The 22,109-nt window shown below is 44.7% G+C and overlaps 1 protein-coding gene across 12 annotated transcripts in view; it reads left to right on the top strand.

Moving 5' to 3' along the window:
- The first annotated feature begins 3,560 nt into the window (after window positions 1-3,560).
- NSD1 (nuclear receptor binding SET domain protein 1) overlaps window positions 3,561-22,109 on the top strand; it is a 147,579-nt gene continuing 129,030 nt past the window's right edge. The window contains exons 1-3 of one of the 12 annotated variants that reach the window (XM_045447278.1): window positions 3,562-3,680; window positions 5,612-5,725; window positions 6,466-6,555. In XM_045447278.1, the coding sequence (XP_045303234.1) occupies window positions 5,696-5,725; window positions 6,466-6,555 (120 nt within the window). In that variant the 5' untranslated portion in view covers window positions 3,562-3,680; window positions 5,612-5,695. Of the gene's footprint in view, window positions 3,681-3,857; window positions 3,928-4,036; window positions 4,755-5,611; window positions 6,556-22,109 lie in introns of those variants that run through there. The other 11 variants (XM_045447255.1, XM_045447239.1, XM_045447287.1 and 8 more) reach the window with 11 other exon arrangements.

Here is a 22,109-nt window from a genome sequence, read left to right as displayed (position 1 = left end):
GCAGGGGAGGGGCAGAGAGAGAGGGAGACAGGAATCTGAAGCAGGCTCCAGGTTCCAAGCTGCCAGCACTGACCCTGACATGGGGTTTGAACACTTGGACCGCGAGATGATGACCTGAGCCCAAGTTGGACCCTCAACCAACTGAGCCACCCAGGTGCCCCAAGCCTAAATTCTTTAATTTGAACAACAAGGCCCTGCATAGTCAGGCACCCATGGCCTTTCCTATCCTTACCTGAGACCTCTTATTGCTTCCCTGACTGCCCCTGAGGCCTCCCCAAATCCCCCAGCACCTTCAGCTTCTCTCTTACTGTTCAGCTCTCTACCTGGTTTTTATTTATCTGCCTTCTTCACAAGGCTATGAGGGGAGAGCTTAATAAATATCTGTAGAATTAATGAATGAAAGGGGGGCAGTTCTAAGAAAAAAGGGGTCACTGTACATTGGCCAAAAGTCTTGACAGATATCTATCTCAGCAGGGTAGGAATTATCAGTAACTATAATTCACAGATGAGGAAACTGAGACTAAGGTAATCTCACTGCCTGACACTCAAATTCCTGAACACCTGTGGGTGAGGCACTGTGTTGGGCCCTTAAAGATGGTGTCTGTGTGCCAGCTAAGAGCAACAGATAAGGCCAAGCACACCAGGTGACAGTTAAGACTCTGACACCTTGCTTAAACTTTTGGACTTCAGTTCTTCACAGGGCTGCTGAAGGGTTAAAGGAACTAAGGTGCGTCAAGTGCCCAGCATGGTATCTAGCATACAGCAGAGACTTAGCACGTATTTGATTCTAATCTCAGTCTTAAGGATGAGAGATACAGGGCCAGAAAAGGTCCCTGAGCAAAGATGAGGAGGAGGGTAGGACCAAATCCTGTCCCTTCTTCTCTGACTTCAAGAGCCAGTGTCCTTGTGAGAATATGTGGTCCTGTGGGTCCCTTCAACACAAAACAAACATACATGAGGCGCTTGGCCAGGGCCCGGTGGATGTGGAGGCCCCAGAGGGGGCTGTTGTAGTTGAGACCATTGCAGCCAAATTCTACTTAACAGGCAGGAAAGTCCAAGAGTTTTACCCTGGGGTTCCAGTAACCTGTTCATCCAGCTGCCTGTCTCCCTTTTAACCCCTACTGCTTTTTCTTGGGGGCTGGAAAGTTGTAAAGAGGGCTTCCCGTATTGCAGTGATGTCCAGAGGTCAGCTCTGGGAGGAACCATTGGCCCCATACCTCTTCATACTCAGCACCTTTATTTGTCTTTTCCTGAGGCCTGGGGATTCCTGGGGCAGGCATCTAGTCCTTTGTTTTTCCCAGCACCCAGCATATCGACCAGAAAGCAGAAATTGTTTGCTGAATGAAGCAATGAATTACATTTCAGCATTCAGCAGGTGCTTAGTCTGCACAGGCTCCTAAAACTTACCTTTCCCTTGGAAGAACCTCACAGCCACCCCTGTTCATTGTGCCACAGGTGAGGAAACTGAGGCTTGGGGCTGTTAAGTGACTGGCTCAAGCCCAGACAGGGGCAGCTCTGAAGCCCTCAGGTTGGTCTGTGGGAAAGTAAAATGTTGAGAGGAGCCTTGATGAATTGGGGCAATTGGCAGGGGGTAATTGTCAGTCAGAAATGCTTAGCTCAAATTATTAGGTGTGAAAAAGGAAACAGTCAAAGCTTCCCCACTGAATTGCCCAGATGGGGTTGGCAGGAATGACTCCTTAGCAGAGCAAGGGCTGGTCCCTGTAGGGCAGGACCCTGTGGTGTAGACCCAGCTTTTCTCCTGCTGGTCCTAGTGCACAGAACACTGCCAACCTTACTTTGTACCTGGGAACCTTCAGAGTACCTCAGAAGCCCCCTGGGGTCATAGTTGGAGTGCGGGGGTGGGGGTGGGGGCGCATTACTTTGGTTCCAGGGGACATCTTCCCTCTAAGAAAGCCTGCTTGGTGTCTTGGCAGGGGCTGCATCCCAGCACCTACACGGTGTGCTATGGACCTGTTTACTTGTGTGTCTCCAGGGCTGGACTGTGGGCTTTGGAGAGTAGGAGATTAGGGGCATCCTCAACTCCTAGTCTACTGGGGCCAGTCTCCGGGAGAAAGGTGGGGAAGGATTAAGGGTGGCGTTTAGGGACTCCCGTGCCGACGCCGCGCAGGACAAGGCCAAAAGCGGCCTTTCTCCCAAGTGGGCTCACGGCTAACAGATAGAAGGGCTGCGGGTAAACACTCCACTGGGGCAATAATTATGCACATTTACTAAGCCCAGGGAGGACTCATGGTCACGTGGCTCTCGAGGGCGGCGCCCTCAGCTTTGAGATGGAGTGAACTCTAATCACAGAAGGCTTTCTGGAGGAGGCGGGATTTTTATGGCGGTAGGTTGTGGTTTTCTCTCAACAGCGAGGATGCCCTTAGCACTTTAGGTTAACAACTAGCTGCAGAGGTGAGCTTTTTGCCGGGGTTCAAGCCCAGGGGGCGACGAAGTCAGAGAGAACTGGGGGAAGGGCTTAGGGGGCCGGAGTCTCGGGGTGAGGCTGGGTTTGGTTTCCTTGACCTGTCCTTACGCCGTCTTTGATGGTTGGACGCGTCGCGGCCGCTCTAGGCCAGAGCTGCGGGGCCCCGCGCGCTGGGTGCAGGCCTCGAGTTCCAAGACGACCTGGGAGCAGACAGCACACCAGGCCGAGGATTAGGCGATTAGGCCATTAGGCCTGGCTGGGCCAGCCCGGCGGTCCGCCCTCCCAGCGCAGTTCCGCCGGGGTCCCGAAGCCCGGCTCGCAGGGGCGAGGCGCGCGCTCCCGGGGGATGAGGGCTGCGGAGCAAGCGGCCTGCGCTGGGCGGCTGTGGCACGAGAGGGCCATCTGCCTGGGTGCGGAGAACTGCAGCGTCCGCGGTGCGAGGCGCGGCCCCTCCGGGCCCCCAGCTCGCGTCCTCTGCCCCGCGCGCACACACCTACTGACGCCCGCCCGCGCCTGCGGCCCGAGTCCCCGTGCCAGGCCCAGACCCAGACTAGGCGCGGGAGGCGGTGCAGGGATTAGTGGACCCCTCCCCCCCGCGCTCCCCTCGCCCCGCCCGAGGCAGCGAGGACCCCTGGGCTCGGGGGTGGTGAGGGAGCTTCGTCCCGGTGGTGCCCGGGCTGGGGACACGGCCTCACTGGGCGGGGGCCGCACGGCGGCAGGCCGAGGTGCGGGCGCGCAGTCAGGCTGCTGCCCGGCTCCGGTGCGGGGGGTGGGCTCGGCGCGGGGGTCGCCTGGCTTCATCCCCCGGCCGAGGCCACGGCCGGGCAGGCAGTGCCCGGGCCGGTAACCCGACCCGACCCGGCTCCCGATCGCCGCTCACCCCGCAAGGCCGGGCAGGGGGAGGGAGAGAAATAGGGAGGAGGGGGAAGGGAAGGGGTGGTGGGTGAGGGGCTGTGGGGACCGCAGGGCCGAGTCCCCAGCCTGACTGCGCTGCTCTAGGGCGGCTGCCTGTTTTCCCCGGAACGAGCCAGCCCCCTGCTTCGCGGGCGTCGGGCCTGCGGCAGGAGGGAGCCCTGGGGCTGCACAAGCTTGGCTCTGGGAGGCAGACCCGAGCTGCTGCCTCCATTTTGTTTCCTGCTCAGCTTGGTCTGTGGTGGTGGTGGTGTGGGTTTGGGGTGCGGCTGGGCAGGGGGTTCACCTGCGGCCACGCCTGCTCGGGGCCTGAGGCTTCGAAGACCCCAGCCCAAGCCCCCAGGTGAGCCCCGCGGTAGGAGGGGGGTTGCCTTGGCCTCGGGCCGAGCCGAGCGAGCTGAGGGCAGGTGCCCAGTGGATGGGGAGCCGGGCTGTAACCTAAGATGGAGGCTGGGACTGACGCGGGCCCGAACGGGGCTGGCTGGGCGGTCGGACAGGCCTCAGCCGGGCCAGGTGCCGCCGGGGATGGGGCTCGAGACGGGTAGGGTTCAGGAGCCGTGTGCAGCCCGGGGCCAGCGTAGCGCCCTGAGGTAGGTGAGGGGATCTGAGTGCCACCCACGACGCCCGCAGGCCCAGACACTCCGGGGAGGCGCGCGAGGCCCCTGGGGAGCCTGCCTCAGGCCCCGCCCGGGCTGCCGGGCCGGCCCGTAGGCCCGGGCCGCGAGCGGGCGCGCAAGGGGAGGGGAGGGGGCGGCAGCGGCGGCTCCGCTGATTGGGCGGCGCGCTCGCGAGCCCGACTTCACCCGCCCTGAACCCCGAAGAGTGAGGAGAGGGAGCGCGCGCGCGGTGGGGGGAAGGGGTGCGCGCGCACTCGGTGCCCCAGCCGCACGCGGGCCGGCGCGAGGCGCTGGGTCGCACGCGCCGCCGCGGGGGCGCGCGCGGTGGGGGTGTGAGGAGGAGGAGGCGGCGGCGGAATAGGCCGGGGCAGGTCGCGCTCGCTGCCTTCTCCCCTGAAGAGAGACGCGGGGGGGAGGGGGGTGCAGCGAGCGGCTCCGCTCTCTCCCCTCAGCTCCGCTCGCGCCCCAGTGTAATGAGGGTCACCCCCTCCCCCCAGCCGGCCCGGGAGGGGGCGCGGGGCACGGTAACTAGTGCGCTTGGGTGGGTGGCGGGCAGGCGCGAAGAGGGAGGAGGCGGCCGGGCGGGGAAGATGGTGGTGGCCGTGAGGTGAGGGGCGCGGGTGAGGGCCGGGCGCGGCGCGGTGTTGGTGGCCCGCGGCGTTGTTGCCGCGGGCCCCCTCCCCCTCCATCACTACCAGCCGGGCTCAGGCCTAGCCGGCCCGGCCGCGGAGAACTTCCTCCCGGCGCGGCCCGTGCCCCGCCGGCCTCCCGCGCGCACCTCGGCCTCCGCCTCCCCACAGGTAGCCAGCTGGTGGGCGCGGGGCCGGCTACCCTCCTGCAGCAAACTTTGCTTGCTGCTTAATATTGATGAGTGCGATCGGCTCGGCCAGGAGGTGCTGCCGCGGCTGCGGGAAGGAGCGCGGCCCGGGCAGGCGGCGGCGGCGTCGGCAGCAGCCATGTTTGTCAAGCTGTAGCAGCTGCTGCTGCCCTGACTCGGCTTCGCCGGCTGCCTCTGTTTCTCTCCCCCTGCCGCGTCGTGGCCTCTGGGCCCTGCAGCCGTGGACTGAGCAGTCTTGCAGTCTGAAAGGCGAGGTTCGGGGTGCACCCGCTTAGGCCGACTCGCCTGCGGCCTGGGCACGGCCGCTGCAAAGGCTTCAGTGCCGGCTGGGCGCAGGGTGCAGCGCTATTGTGACCGCTGCGCCCGAGCGATCCAGGAAGGAGGAGGGTAACCTTTTTGTGCAGCGTCCGGGAGCCCCCTTCGAACCCTGCAGCCCTCTCCCTTTGGGAGATCCGGCCGCTGGACACCCCCCTCCCCCCACCAGCGGGGGATGGGGAGGACAATTTCTGTTTGAGATTTAGGAATTTCTACTGCCAAAGGGATTTTAATGTTAGTTCAGCCCAACTGTCCACCAGTCTGCACTGCAGGAAAAAGGGACGGGCTGTTTGCATGTGGCAAGATCTGCCCAGCTCCGGGAAGATGGAGTTTGCGGAGGCTCACCGAGGCCATTTTTCCATCGTCAGCTGGGGAACTTTTTCCGCCCATGGAAGTGCAGCAGAAAGGCATTGAGGCCACTAGGCCTTCAGAAGTGGCTGCCATTTTGAAGATAAGAGTCAAATGGCCTGTAAACTAAGATTAATTGCTGTTTTTGGATTTCAGGTTGATGCTGGCCCAGGATGGATCAGACCTGTGAACTACCTAGAAGAAATTGTCTGCTGCCCTTTTCCAATCCAGTGAATTTAGATGCCCCTGAAGACAAGGACAGCCCTTTCGGTAATGGTCAATCCAATTTTTCTGAGCCACTTAATGGGTGTACTATGCAGTTATCGACTGCCAGTGGAACATCCCAAAATGCTTATGGACAAGATTCTCCATCTTGTTACATTCCACTGCGGAGACTACAGGATTTGGCCTCCATGATCAATGTAGAGTATTTAAATGGGTCTGCTGATGGATCAGAATCCTTTCAAGACCCTGAAAAAAGTGATTCAAGAGCTCAGTCGCCAGTTGTTTGCACTTCCTTGAGTCCTGGTGGTCCAACAGCACTTGCTATGAAACAGGAACCCTCTTGTAATAACTCCCCTGAACTCCAGGTAAAAGTAACAAAGACTATCAAGAATGGCTTTCTGCACTTTGAGAATTTTACTTGTGTGGACGATGCAGATGTAGATTCTGAAATGGACCCAGAACAGCCAGTCACAGAGGATGAGAGTATAGAGGAGATCTTTGAGGAAACTCAGACCAATGCCACCTGCAATTATGAGCCTAAATCAGAGAATGGTGTAGACGTGGCCATGGGAAATGAACAAGACAGCACATCAGAGAGTAGAAATGGTGCAGTCAAATCGCCATTCTTGCCATTAGCTCCTCAAACTGAAACACAGAAAAATAAGCAAAGAAATGAAGTGGACGGCAGCAATGAAAAAGCAGCCCTTCTCCCAGCCCCCTTTTCACTAGGAGATACAAACGTTACCATAGAAGAGCAATTAAATTCAATAAATTTATCTTTTCAGGATGATCCAGATTCCAGTACCAGTACATTAGGAAACATGCTAGAATTACCTGGAACTTCATCATCATCTACTTCACAGGAATTGCCATTTGTAAGCAGTTTTTGGTACAACTTAAATATATACATAAGTGTATATATACAGGCAACTTAAAGGGAAACATAACTGATTGGTTTTTGGTTGTTTATCAGTTCACAGCTGAGTGCCTATTGCTAATGATAGGCTTTTTGGGGAGATTTTACTCTGATTTTTAAATTTATCTCTGTTGTATGATTTTTTTTTCCCTCAGATTTTTCCAGTTAACTCTCAGTTGAGGACTGGCTAAGAGTTAAAACTTTTAAGGGCCTTTAATTGAGTTCAGGTTTCATTTTTCAAGATGGAGCATACATTTGTTTAGTTTTACTTAGTTATTTTTTAAATGTTTTGGCGTACTGGTATCATGAGTGCAGGTGAACCAGTTAGTTTCCTGGAGTTCTTTTTTTTACGTAAGGCCTGGCGTGTTTTTTTAGTTGATGGGGTGATGCTTGCTTCACATTGAAGTGCATTTTGGGTACAAATTGAAAGTAGCTAAGATGAGAAGACCTTCTTGGACATCAGTCAAAATTTGAATTAGGCCAGTTTTTCTGAACTACCTGTTGTGAAGGTATAGTATCCTATTGCTGTAGGTAACTGCCACCATCAGAGTAGACTCTTGAACTTAGGTTTTAATTTTGAAGTGTTTGTGTGTTGTGGTATGTGTAAGTGTATAGAAACGGAAGAAAATCTACTTTGAGTTGTTATTTAGTAGTGCTGTGTATTGTTGTTAACGAGTGGTAAATGATAAAGTTCTTTTTTATTTGATCTTATACAGAATTTCTTGGACTGTCCATAGTTAGCGGAATGCTCAGTTCTCTTAACCTCAGTTTCATCACCTTTAAAATCAAACTTCTTGGTTGTTAAAAAATTTTTCTCAGCTTTAAATATTTCATTCTGGTTTTGTTTCTCCCCAGATGTATTGTTATGGTCACCTGCAGTGTGGTGCGGAGGATCTCCTTACTTCCATGCCTCTGCAATCTGTATAAAAATTTAATCAGAAAAAAAATTGTATGTGGTGACTGTTTTGAGTGCATTAAACATTCACTTTACCATATAGCCTTGATATTCTTTAAAGTCACAGAGAATGTGGGTGTGTTGCTTTTGTTTGTTGATTCATGTTTTAAATATGTTTTAGTACTCCTTGGTTTCTTAAGTTGGCAGTTGCACATTTTAAAAATTTGTTTTGGTAGTCACTTTGAGTCTGTATTGTCCTTGGTATTTTTTAGGGTGGATAAGTTGTGTTGGTGACCTATTGGCAGCTTAGACAAACTCTTTCTTGGGTTCACATGGAAATTTTTTTACATATATAGTGATGCCCTTGTGTTTACATAAAATCTTGCATTTGACAGTGGAGATGTTTCTCTAGAAGCATATATATAATGACACATCTGTTTCTTGTCAAAGAGATGTCATTGGAATATTGGCTCTATTATAAACAATTGAAAATATTGGAGCCTATAGATAGTATGTTATGTATCTAAAATGGGAGTTAGCAAAATTGTATATAAATAGAAATTTTTTTTTTCTGGCAGAAAGTATAAATTGCTTAAAGACTTTATGGGCTTGAAGAGGCGAGTAACCAATTGTAGGCCTTTGGTTTAAGGTCGTGGATGCAATGCATTGCTTTGATTTTTGCCTTTGATATTTTTTAGCTGAAGATTTGAAATAGTGAAGTTAGTGTTAGAGTGCAAATTTAGCTGAATAACATAGTTTGGGAAAGGTGTAATTAAAAGTAATTCTATATGGCTACACACTTAATATATACAGATTACTGCACAGTTGATTCATTGCAGCAAGTATAGAGCACTTACTCTGCATTAGATTCTGTGTCTAGGGCTGGAAATTTTAGAGAATCATTAGCAAATGCTGTTGGTATTTTTTGTTATGTGATACTTTGATAAAGATTCTCTTGGTGAGAGTAATATAGTTATTAGGATTGTAAATTCCCTTTATAGAGTTAGAGAAAGGCACATGATTCAAAATCATACTGTCTTATTTTGTATGTCTAGCTATAAGCAGACTGTTTGCCCTCTGCCATAAATAAGCAGCCTCTTCAGTTTATCCTCTGCTTTTCAGTTATTTTATCTGAATATAGTGATGTGAATAATCATTGTCATTATAGTTACTAATCCTGACTTGGTGCTTTTATATCTAATTGGGTTGACACCTTCTAATTCCTGCCAGTGAACGTATGCAGTGTATAGTGCTTAATAATATGTAGGTACTTGATAAAATACTGAAGGAAAGTTGGTCCCAGAGCTAAGTTTAAACAGGCAATAATTTACAACTTATTAAGTGCTTTGGTCTGTATTGTCTCATTGGATCTTCATAGCTTTGTAGTGAAAGATGTCATAAAACACAGGTCATCCTTCAAGGCACTTGAGATTATTAGAGACAAAACTAAAACCCTTGAAATCCTAGAACTATCTCAGTACTCTTGGTTTTCTGTAGTGACTTCTGAAGGTCTCTGACACTCTTGGCTGGGCCTGGTTTACTCACTAGGCTGTTTGTAGCAGTTTGTTTTCTACTCTTCCCTTAGATGTTTTATGGAGAATTTATATTGTGGTGGTATTCATGAATTTAGGGATACTCAAAATTCTTAGGATGTAGCTAGCTAGCTCCAGGATAGTCTGATGTACATATTGTACTTTTAATTTAAAGAAGGTGACTAAAAATGAATCCACTTACAGTGGGAACTAAAATTTCATAATAAGGAGAAAAGGGTTTACTTAGGATTTTATATCGAAAAATTAAAATGAAGAAATATGAAAATAAACTTTTTAAACCTTTATCAAAACTTTGGTTGTGATGGCAACTATTTGTTATAATAAGGCAAGAATCAAATTGAGTAAAAAAAATTTTGTCCAGGGGCACCTGGGTGGCTCAGTTGAACGGCTGACTTTTAATCTTGCCTCAGGTCATGGATCTCAAGGTTTGTGGGATCAAGCCCTGTGTGGGGCTCTGTGCTGGTAGCGTGGAGCCTGCTTGGAAATCTCTCCGTCTCTGCTCCTCCTCCTTTTTCTTTATCTCTCTCAAAATAAATAATAAGCATTAAAAAATTAAAAAAAAATTGTCCAGTGGAATTGTATAAGAGGGAGGTGACATACTTTATTTTGTTTCACTCTCTCATGATTATAATGAGGTTAAATTTTTGTAAAATAATGAGGTAATCCGTTTTAGTAAGGTTCTCTTTTAAAAGTGTCCACAATAGGGGTGCCTGGGTGGCTCAGTCGGTTAAGCATCTGACTTTAGCTCAGGTCATGATCTCGTGGTTTGTGAGTTTAAGCCCCGCATCAGGCTCTCTGCTGACAGCTCAGAGCCTGGAGCCTGCTTCAGATTCTATGTCTCTGTGTCTCTCTGCCCCTCCTCTGCTCACACTCTGTGTCTGTCTCTCTCAAAAATAAATAAACATTTAAAAAGAAAAAAAAGTCCACAATAGAAAATTTCAAGCATATACCAAAGAGAGAATCGTAGAAATGCTTGCATACTCAGTGGTAACTGCTATTTTACTGATCTTGTTTTATTTTCCCTCTGTTATGTCATTGACTTACATTGTTTTTAAGTTTATTTAAAGAGAGAAAGTGCATGCGTGATTGGCGGAGGGTCAGAGAGAGAGAGGGAGAGAAACAGAATCCGAGGCAGACTCCACAATGTCATTGAGGAGCCCATCGTCAGGTTTGAACTCAAAGACTGTGAGATCATGACCTGAGCCAAAACCAAGAGTTGGGTGCTTAACCAGCTCAGCCACCCAGGTGCCCCAACATATCTTAATCCTTTGATGTTTATCATGTCACTTTTTGAAGTTTCTGTCCTATTATTGTTGTCAGTTGTCACTTGTTTACTGGTTGACCTAGATCATCTTTTCCATACCTGTAATCAGAGTGGTTTTTCTTTATTATTTACACTGATTTCAAGAAACACAGCATCTTTTTGCCAGATTTGTTTGCAGTTTTACCTTGTAATTGGCACTGTAATAGTAGTTCATTATTAGGTGGAGATAGACACTATATTGTCCATAGGAAGATGTTTGAATAGAGGCTTCTTTTTGCCATTTAAAAATAGATATTTTGGCATTGTAACAATCCTGTACAATCTTGGGGATTTACAAAGTACTCAAAAACCACCCACCTGTACTGAGTTCTATGCTGTGGATGTTTAAGTGGTTAAAGAGTTGAGTAGAGAGATGAATGAAACCTAGAGTAGTCAAGGCTTCAAGGAAGAAGTGGAACTTGAATTGGCTTTGGGTGGGTTGGGTTTGGTTGGGTTTGGAAGGCTGTTTTCGTCTTCTTAAGTTTATTTTGAGAGAGAGAGCACAAGGAGGGGAGGGGCACAGAGAGGGGTGAGAGAATCTCAAGCAGGCTCTGCGCTGTCAGTGTGGGGCTCAAACCCACAAACAGATCATGATTTGAGCTGAAATCAGGAGTCTGGATGCCTAACTGACTGAGCCACCCAGGTACCTCCTAGAAGGGTATTTTGCATGTAGAGAATTAAGTGACCATAGTATTTTCAGGAAGTATTTGTTGAGGATTGGTTGGGTAGGATAAGTGTAGTCTGGTAATAGGGCCTAAAAATTTGGACTGTGGCATTTGATGTTGAAGTGATAGGACTAGGAGCCAGCAAGGGATTTTAGCTGAGATGTGATCTGATGAAATCTGTGTTTGAAAAACTTTGGCTGGGGGAGAATAGAGGCAACCTTAGGATGTCAGAGTCTGTTGCAATAGTAGTTAAAACTTAGACTTGGGGGCACCTGGGTGGCTCATTCGGTTAAGCGTCTGACTTTGGCTCAGGTCATGATCGCACGGTTCGTGAGTTTGAGCCCCCTGTTGGGCTGTGGGCTGACAGCTCAGAGCCTGGAGCCTGCTTCAGATTCTGTGTCTCCCTCTGTCTCTGCCCCTTCCCTGCTGATGGGCTGTCTCTCTCTCTCAGAAATAAACATTAAAAAAAAAAACCAAAAAAACCCCAACAACAACAAAAAAACATGGGCAGAATTAGTAGTAGAAAGAAAGAGGGTAAATCGAAAAGATTATTTCAGAGGAGGGAAATTGGCAGCCATTTTGGGCTATCTGGTTTGGAGGCAAAATCAGAGTCTGGATTTGAGGAAAAAAGGAGAGATGAGTGCAGATGATCTTTGTACGGCTTGTGGTGGTCCCTGAGACAATGATTCCTCAGATTCTCTCTGCTCTCCTCATCGTTGCAGCAATTCTCTGCCCTCTTCTTTCCTGTCTAAAAAGAAAATAGATCCTATCTCCATACCTCTCATGTTCTGCTCTCATGTCCTCCCTGCTAGAGGACCTGGTGTTACTCATTCCTCTTTCCTCTTTTCTTCTGGAGTCTATTTTCTACTTTTCTACTTCATTTTTTTCTGCCTAAAAACGGGATGATACCTTCCTATTCTAAAGGCATCTTCCTGTATCCTATAACCCTTCCAATGATCTTTCCCCTTTAATGGTGAATTTCTTGCAAGAGTTAACTGCTTTTTTAACCTCTCCTTAAAGCTCTGTGGATTGGCTTCTATATCCTCTACTCTGCTGCAACTGTTCTTTTATAAGTCCCAGGTGACACTTCAATACTTACCCTATTAGATTTGCAGTATTTGACCACCACTCCTTTAAACAGCCCTTCTTTGCTCACTGTCTTTTCTTCCTCTTTGATTCTCTGCAGTCTCATCCACTTTCATGGATTTACTTTATTCTTATTCTGCTGTGTGAAAATGCTCTTGATCTGACTTCTGAGCTTCAGACCAAGAAATTCTAATCGCCAACCAACTTTCTCTTCTACCTATATCATATTCAATTTTGAACCTATCCTTTATGCCAAACATGCATTTCCTTTTGTGTTAATGACGGCATCATCCTCCTGTTCATTTCAAGGCTGGAAACTTTGGAGTCGCTCATTTTTATGATCAAACCACATTTGAGTGCTTTCTCTGTGCCAGGCACTGCTAGTATTAAAAGGTAAGACCTACTTTGTGTTTTTAAGGAACTTTACTATTTAAGGAACACCAGTGTAAACATTGACAATACAGAATAGTAAGTAGTTTAATAGGTCTTATAAATACAGTACTGTGGCATGTCTGGAGTAATCCTGAAGAACTTCACAGAAAGGTTATGTATAATTGAACAGAGGCATGCCAGTAAGTAAGAAGGAGTAGGATATAGAAGTGCCAAGAAATTCTTTTGATAGGAATCTGGGAGAATGGGGTTGTCAGGAGGTAAAGTATAAACATAGGTCTTGTATGCCATCCTATAGAGTTGACTTTTTAAAAAATTTTTTTTAATGTTTATGCGTTTTTGAGAGAGAAAGAGCGTGAGCAGAGGAGGGGCAGAGAGAGGGAAACACAGAATCTGAAGCAGGCTCCAGGCTCTGAGCTATCAGCACAGAGCCTGACGTGGGACTTGAACTCACTGACTGCGAGATCATTACTTGAGCTGAAGTTGGATGCTTAACTGACTGAGCCACCAAGGCACCCCAAGAGTTGACTTTTTTTTTTTAAGTTTTTATTTTTACTTTTATTTTTTAAATTTTTATTTAAGTAATCTCCACCCAGCATGGGACTCAAACTCATGACCCTGAGATTAAGAGTCACATGCTGCTCTTCCGACTGAGCCAGCCAGGCACTCCATTATGCGATTTCTAAATTACACAGATTCTCCAGTCTTTTTTTCATTTCTTAATTCCCATTCTACTATGAGGTCTTTATCACTCTTCATATAGTTTTTCTTTCCAGTCTGTCTTATCCAAAATTACTTCTGACCTCCAAAATGAGAAATTCTAGGTCTCTGGTTAAAGCTTTACCTTCAGTGCCTCACTTCTTTCCCTATTTACCTAACAAACAAAGCCCATATTTAGTGCCTCTTTGATAGGACCCTTTCTTGACTTTCTCAAATCTCATATATGGTATATCCAAGGTGTTCTGGGTTCAGTCAGACTGAACTATTTACTAATAGATTAGATTTGCTTTACTTCACACCCTCCCCTGGCTCATGTCTTTATCCTCTTGGTCTGATTCATCGTTGCATTTTATAGTATGTAGCATGATGCCTTTTTTGTAGTAGTCCTTTATATAGTTACCAAAGGAAAGGGTGGATGGTGCTATTATAGCAGTACAACTTGGGGAGGGAAGTAGATTTTATTTTACTTATGAAAAAAAATTTTTTTAATGTTTATCTGTTTTTGAGAGGCAGGGAGGGGCAGAGAGAGAGGGAGACACAGAATCTAAAGGAGGCTCTAGGCTCTGAGCTGTCAGCACACAGCTCATTGTGGAGCTTGAACCCACAAGAGGTGAGATCGTGACCTGAGCCGAAGTCAGAGGCTTAACCGACTTAGCCACCTAGGTGCCCCAGGAAGTAAGTTTTAGATAGGAAGGTGATGAATGGACTGTCAGCTCTTCTCCTCGGTGTACCAAATTTTAAAACCTCAGAATTTTTTTGACTTTATCTCCTCATGCACTCAATTTCTAAGGTCTTTGAACTTGAGTTTCCTAATATCCTAATATTTTTCTCCACATTCTCACTTTCAATCTTTTAACAAGGTAATTTTTTTTTTTTTTATAAATTTTTTTTTTTTTTTCAACGTTTATTTATTTTTGGGACAGAGAGAGACAGAGCATGAACGGGGGAGGGGCAGAGAGAGAGGGAGACACAGAATCAGAAGCAGGCTCCAGGCTCTGAGCCATCAGCCCAGAGCCCGACGCGGGGCTCGAACTCCCGGACCGCGAGATCGTGACCTGGCTGAAGTCGGACGCTTAACCGACTGCGCCACCCAGGCGCCCCAATTTTTTTTTTTTAAAGTGGGCTCCACACCCAACTTGGGGCTTGAACTCATGACCCTGGGATCAAGAGTTGGATGCTTTACCGACTGAGCCAGCCTGGTGCCCCCTCACTTTTCAGTCTTTTAATTGTGAATATTAAATCATAGTGGTCTTATTATTATTTTTTTGAGTTTATTTTGAGAGACAGTGAGAGCACGTGAGTGGGAGGGGGTGCAGAGAGAGAGAGAGAATCCCAAGCAGGCTTCACACTGTCAGCACAGATCCTGACGTGGTGTTCAGTCTCAAACCACGAGATCATGACCTGAACCGAAATCAAGAGTTGGACACTTAACTTACTGAGCTACCCAGGTACCCCGAATCATAATGGTCTTAAATTGAACAGATCTCTGAGTGTGTCTGAGTGTGTACTGTTCTTCCTGTTTAGTTGGAGAAGTCCCTTTAATCTCTGAGGCCCAGTTCCTCATCTCTAAATTGGGGCTAGTACCTTACCTACAGGTTTGTTTGAGAGTGCAACAAGATACTAGATGCTAGTTCTGAAGTAGGTGCTCAGTAAGCAATGCCTATTATATGCAAAAACCAAACACCTTTTGGGAGAGTTACTCGTGAATTTCGAGAAGCCTGTCTTTGCATTTTTGCTTTTTTTTCTTTATTCTTCTGAACTCTTCTGCCTTACTTGGTAAGTTAAAGACATAAACTACTGTTGACAGTTTCTATTTCTGTTTAATAGAATTTTATCCATTTTTTCTTGGTAATCACGAGAATTTATTTTGTGTAGTGGGATCAGGATCTTTGTGTACTCCCAGCTGTTAAGTGGTATAACTTTATTATGTTGTTTTGCTGGTTGTCTTTTGTCATTGTCACGGATGTAAATGTTATATCTCTACCCCCTAGTTTTCACAAGAACCCACTGAAAGGAGATCCCATCTCTTTTGCAGTGGTGGGTTTGATTTTCATTGAATGATTGTTCCTTAGACTTTTAAAATAATTTCAAGTGTGGCCTTTTGAAGAAATGGCTAGGATTTTTTTTTTAAATGTTTATTTATTTGTTTTAAAAGAGCAAACAGGGAAGGGGCAAAGAGAAAGGGAGAGACCAGAGTTCCAAGCAGGCTCCGCCCTGTCAGTGCAGAGCTCCATGCTGGGCTCAAACTCAGGAACTGTGAAATCATGACCTGAGCTGATATCAAGAGTGGGACACAGGGTGCCTGAGTGGCTCAGTCGGTTAAGCATTTGACTTTGGCTCAGGTCATGATCTCACAGTTCGTGAGTTCAATCCCCATATCAGATTCTCTCTGCTGTCAGCACAGAGTCTGCTTCGGATCCTCTCCCTCTCTCCCTCTCTCTCCCTCTCTCCCTCTCTCTCCCTCTCTCTCCCTCTCTCCCTCTGTCTCTCTCTCTCTCTCTCTCTCCCTGTCCCCCCACTGCTCACACTCTCTCTCCTCTCTCTCAAAAATTAATAAAAACATTAAAAAAAAAAAAAGTCAGATGCTTAACCAACTGAGCCACCCAGGCACCCTGGCTGTGATTCTTTTTAGTTAGAAAGGTAATAAATATTTGTGGCAAAAAAAAGTCAGACTTAAAAATGGAAGGTAAAAGTTTCTATTTCTGTCACGCCTCATGTACTTAATGTTCTATTAAACTTTTCTTTTTATACAAACCTTTTCTTTTTTTTAAATTTGGTAATGTAAATGGCCTGTATACGTGTTCAATACCTTGGTTAATATATTAAGGACATATTTTCATATGAGCATGTAGATAGAGCTCCACTCTCATTTTTATTATTGAAATTTTTTACTGAGATAAATGTAGATTCACATGTAGTTTTAAGTAATAATACAGAGGGATCTCTTGTGCATTTTGCCTGGTTTTGCAATGGTAATGTTTTATGAAAACGTCAAATATTACAACCAGGATATTGATGTTGATATAATCCATCAATCTTGTTCACGTGAACCCAGTTTTTGTTTTTCATGTTTTTTTTTTCCTAGAAGAAAATTCTGTATTTCTAAGAAGATGTGTTCTAGATGTCTCCAGATCTACCTGTATTCATTTTGTGTAGTACGTAGAATATATAATGTGTATATTAAGTTCTCTACATTTTTATCACTGGTGTAGGTTCACATATGTGTCACCACGGTCAAGATACTAAACAGTTCCAACACCACAAGTATCCCTCCCTTGGCCCTTTTATATCAAATCCATTTCTTTTCTTACAGCTCCTTCCCCAGCCTTTGCTAATTACTTACTCTGTCCTTTGTTTGTAAAATTTTGTTATTTTAAAAATGTTACATAAATGGTATCATATAGTATATAGCTTTTGGGGATTGGGTTCTTTCACTTATATTGTGTAAGTTCCTGGAGATTCCTTCAGTTTATTCAATGTATCAATATTTTATTCCTTTTTATTACTAAGTAATATTCCACACAGTGTATATTCCACAGCTTGTTCAGCCCTTCACCTGTTAAAGGACATCTGGCCTTATTCTAATTTTTGTCTATTGGAAGTAAAAGTGCTATGAACATTTGTATATAGGTTTTTGTGTAAACATAAGTTTTCATTTCTCTGGGATAAATGCCCAAGTACAATTGCTGAATCATATGGTAGTGACATGTTTAGTTTTATAAGAAGCTGCCAAGCTGATTTTCAGAGCAACTCTATCATTTACATTCTTACTGGCAGTATATGAGTGATGGAGTCTCTTTGCATCTTTGCCATCATTTGGTGTTATCACTATTTCTTTCCTTTTCTTGGTCTATTTTTTTTCTTTTTTTAAGTGTTTTTTTTTTTTTTTTTTTTTTGTTTTTGATAATCTCTACACCCACTGTAGGGCTTGAACTTACAACCCTGAAATCAAGAGTCACATGCTGTACCAACTGAGCCAGCCAGGCGCTTCTTTTCCTTTTTTCTTTTTTCTTCTCTTCTTTTTTTAATTTACTTCCAAATTAGTTAGCATATACTGCAACAATGGTTTCAGGAGTAGATTCCTTAGTGCCCCTTACCCATTTAGCCCATCCCCCCTCCCACAATGCCTCCAGTAATCCTCTGTTTGTTCTCCATATTTAAAAGTCTCTTATGTTTTGTCCCCCTCCCTGTTTTTATATTACTTTTGCTTCCCTTCCCTTATGTTTATATGTTCTGTCTTAAAGTCCTCATATGAGTGAATCTTTTCTTTCTTTTTCTTTCTTTCTTTCTTTCTTTCTTTCTTTCTTTCTTTCTTTCTTTCTTTCTTTCCCTCTCTCTCTCTCTCTCTCTTTGTTTCTAAAATTCCAGTACAGTGAATGTACAGGTTATATTACTGTGAGGTGTACAGTATAATGATTCAACAATTCTATACATTAGTGTGCATCAAGATAAGTGTACTCTTTTTTTTTTTTTTTTTAAAGTTCATTTGAGAGAAAGAGAGGGCAGGGAAAGGGCAAAAGAGAGAGGGAATGAGAATTCCAAGCAGGCTCCAAACTGTCAGCACAGAGTCCGACACAGGGCTTGAACTCATACTGTGAGATCGTGCCTGAGCTGAAACCAAGTCAGATGGTCAACCAACTGAGCCCCCCAGGCACCCCAAGATAAGTGTATCTTACTCTTTTTCACCCCTCCCCGAGATCTACATGCCCTCTGGTAACCACCAGTTTGTTTTCTATATTTAAGAGTCTAGTTTTTTGTCGGTCTTTTTATTATTTTTTTTTTTTCAACGTTTATTTATTTTTGGGACAGAGAGAGACAGAGCATGAACGGGGGAGGGGCAGAGAGAGAGGGAGACACAGAATCGGAAACAGGCTCCAGGCTCCGAGCCATCAGCCCAGAGCCTGACGCGGGGCTCTAACTCACGGACGGCGAGATCGTGACCTGGCTGAAGTCGGACGCTTAACCGACTGCGCCACCCAGGCGCCCCTTTTGTCGGTCTTTTTAAAAAAATTGTTCTTTGTTTCTTAAATCCCACAAGTGAAAAATATATTTTTGTCTTTCTGTGATTTATTTCACTTAGCCTTATGCCCTCTAGATCCATCCATGTTGTTGCAAATGGCAAAATCTCATTCTTTTTTATGGCTGAGTAATAGTCTGTTATATATGTATGTATGTGTGTGTATGTGTATGTATGTATGTTTTGCCCATTTCTAATTGGATTGTTTGATACATATATATATCTTCCATATTTTCTTTATTCATTCATATGTTGATGAACATTTGGGTTGCTTCTATATCTTGGCTATTGCAAATAATGTTGCAATAAACATCGGGGTGCATATATATATATATTTGAATTAGTGTTTTTGTATTCTTTGGGTAATACCCAGTAGTGGAACTACTGGATCATCTGGTAATACTATTTTTTATTTTTTGAGGAACCTCCATACTGTTTTCCACAGTGGCCGTACCAGTTTGCATTCCTGCCAGCAGTACACAAGGGTTCCTTTTTCTCCACTTGCCAACACTTGTTTCTTGTGTTTTTTTTATTTTAGCCATTCTGACAGGTGTGAGGTGATGTCTCATTGTGGTTTTGATTTGCACTTGTGTTGTCACTGTTTTTATTTCAACCATTTTGATAGTTATATAATGATCTCTCATTATGGTTTTAATTGGCATTTTCCTGATAGCTAATGATGTTGAACATCTTTTTGTGTGCTTATTTGCCATCTGTATATCCTCTAGTGAAATATTTTCATCTCTTTTGCCCATTTTCTAATTGAATTGTTTGATTTTTTTTTTTAAACTGTTGAGTTTTGAGAGTTCTTTATATATTCTAGATGCTTTACATTCTTTGTAATGGTTATATACAAACCATAATTTTAAACATTGCTTCCACTTTTAGATAATTTACTAGAGAACCAACAAAGTCATACACATTTGTGGTTTCCCCTTAATAAGTTGGAACAGATTTTAGTGTTGCTTTATTAGGCAAAATGACTTATTAAGGTTTCTAAAGTCCTTTTCACATTCCAGTGATTTTATATAAAATACCATAATATTCTGCTAAAGATTGCTGGAAGGATAAAATCCATTTTGGAGTATGAACAATTGTATTTACACATTAGATTAAATTAAAAATAATTACTGGTTATATGATATCCCCTTATATACCAGGAAGAGTCTGAAGGTTAGTCTTTGTAAATTGCAACGGTATATTCCCCTTGTCATTTCAAATTTCTCTTGATAGTGTAATTGGAGCTGTTGGGGGTCCCTGGTGCAAGTAGGTGATGTAGAAGTTGTCTCTGTACTCACTAAAAATAATAGACATTAATGCCATCCTAATTGTCTTTGGAATTTTACATCTAAAGGCATTTATTCAAATTACATTTGGTTCAACTGACAATGTCTTGAATTTGTTTTTGTAGTAAGTATATCAAGGAATAGCACCTCTACTTATGCCACCATCAGTAAAGAATTGCAGAGCAGTTGTTGAGAGGTAATAAAATCTACATTTCAGATGTTCTTCTTTAACATAGTAGAGTGGGCAGAAGTATTACAGTGCAGTTAATGAAACCACTGAAATAATTTCTTTGGTGGAGTAGATGTTAGAGTTGTAAGTAGAGTCTTGATAGGTAATATCTGTGGAATTATTTCCTTGTAATAATTTCATAATAATGTTTGTGGAATTATTTCCTAAGGATAAACTGCTGGTAGTAGAATATCAGGGTAATGGGTTAAATTTTTTGTATCTTGATGTATGTACTTCTCTATGGCTTTCCAAAAGGATCGTACCATTTCAATAGTTTTGGTTTTGGTTTTTTTTTTTTGCATTTCTTTTAAATTTTTTATTTATTTTGAGAGAAGGAGAATGAGAGTGCAGGAGGCGCAGAGAGAGAGGGAGAGAGAGAATCCCAAGCAGGCTCTGCATTGACAGCATGGAGCCTGATGTGGGGCTAGATCTCACAAACTGTGAGATCATGACCTGAGCCAAAATAGAGTTGGGTGCTTAATTGACTGAGCCACCCAGGTGCCCCAATCTCTTTTCAGTTTTAGTGAATGCTTTTCTGTAGTTGTACAGCTGAAGTTTGATTTTTCATTTACCCAGATCTGTGTTTTGAAGTGATTTCTTTTATCGATTCAAAGCTTATTGTGCTTCTATGTATTTGATTAACTTTACAGACATAAAAATGTGAAGAAATCCTATCTGTCACAGTTACTGATTTAATATGGATTTTATTTTAATATCCAGTACCATGATGATGACAATTTTTATAGTGTCTTTAATACCTTTTTGAAAACATAAATTCTTAAAGCTGTGAAAGGAATGTTTCCCTCTGTATTAGTTATCTATTTTGCCTAACAAATTACTTTCAAATTTAGCAGGCTAAAACAAACATTAATATCACAGAGGGTTAGGAATCTGGGAGTGGCTTAGTTGGGTGGTTCTGTCTCAGTGTCTCATGAGATTACAAGCAAGATGTCAGCCAGTGCTGCAGTCCTCTAAAGGCTCTAGGATCCCTGTCTAAGAAAATGTTGCTGGTTGGCTGTAGGAGTCCTTAGTTCCTTGTCAGATGAGCTTTTCCATAGGGCTGCTCATAGTATGTACTAGTTTCCCCCAGGGTGAGTGATCCAAGAGAGGAGAGACCAAGCAGGAAGAATTAAGGGGATAAATGTGGGAGGGGAAAACCATGGGTTGAATACCATGAATACCTAGAGATGGGAATCATTGGGGACCATCTTGGAGGCTGGTTACCACACCTATCCAACAAGAAATGAATTTAAAAAAAAATTATTTTTAAAATAATGTTTTTTAAAGTTTTATTTATTTTTGAGAGACTGTGTGAGTCGGGGAGGGGCAGAGAGAGAGAAGGAATCCCAAGCAGGCCCCTTGCTGTCAGAACAGAGCCCTGTGCGAGGCTCAAACCCACAAAACTGAGATCATGACCTGAGCCAAAACCAAGAGTCGGATGTTCAACTGACTGAACCACCCAGGCGCCCGTATTTAAAAAAAATTTTTTTTAAGTTTCTTAAAATGTTTATTTTATTTATTTTTTTTAAAAAAAAATTTTTTTTTTTCAACGTTTATTTATTTTTTTTTTTGGGACAGAGAGAGACAGAGCATGAACGGGGGAGGGGCAGAGAGAGAGGGAGACACAGAATCGGAAACAGGCTCCAGGCTCTGAGCCATCAGCCCAGAGCCCAACGCGGGGCTCGAACTCACGGACCGCGAGATCGTGACCTGGCTGAAGTCGGACGCTTAACCGACTGCGCCACCCAGGCGCCCCAAAATGTTTATTTTAAAGAGAGACAGCGCAAGTGGTTGTGCAGAGGCAGAGAGAGAGAGGGAGAGAGGGAGAGGGAGGGAGACAAAGAATCTGAAGCTGGCTGCAGCCTCTTGAGCTGTCAGCACAGAGCCTGACATGGGGCCCGATTCTATAAACAGGGAGGTCATGACCTGAGCCCAAACCAAGAGTTGGATACTCAACCGACTGAGCCACCCAGGCATCCCTATTTTTGAAATAGTTCTTACTTTTGTTTATTTTTGAGAGAGAGAGAGAGAGGCAGAGAGAGAAGGAGACACAGAATCCGAAGCTGGCTGCAGGCTCTGAGCAAGCTTGTCAGCATAGATCGCGATGCGGGGCTTGAGCCCACAAACTGTGAAATCATGACCTGAGCAGAAGTTGGACGCTCAACTGACTGAGCCACCCAGGTGCCCCTTGAAATATTTTTTAAATGTTTATTTTTGAGAGAGAGAGAGTGGGGGAGGGACAAAGAGAGAGGGAGACAGGATCCAAAGCAGGCTCTGCACTGACAGCAGAGAGCCTGATGTGGGGCTTGAACTCATGAACCGTGAAGTCACGACCTGTGCTGAAGTCGGAGGCTTAACCGACTGAGCCA

This window comes from Leopardus geoffroyi, chromosome A1 (genome assembly GCF_018350155.1).
Source record: "Leopardus geoffroyi isolate Oge1 chromosome A1, O.geoffroyi_Oge1_pat1.0, whole genome shotgun sequence".
Classification (NCBI taxonomy): Eukaryota; Metazoa; Chordata; class Mammalia; order Carnivora; family Felidae; genus Leopardus; species Leopardus geoffroyi.
Note: the sequence above shows the minus strand (reverse complement) of the source record. Positions and strands in the feature narration are given on the sequence as shown.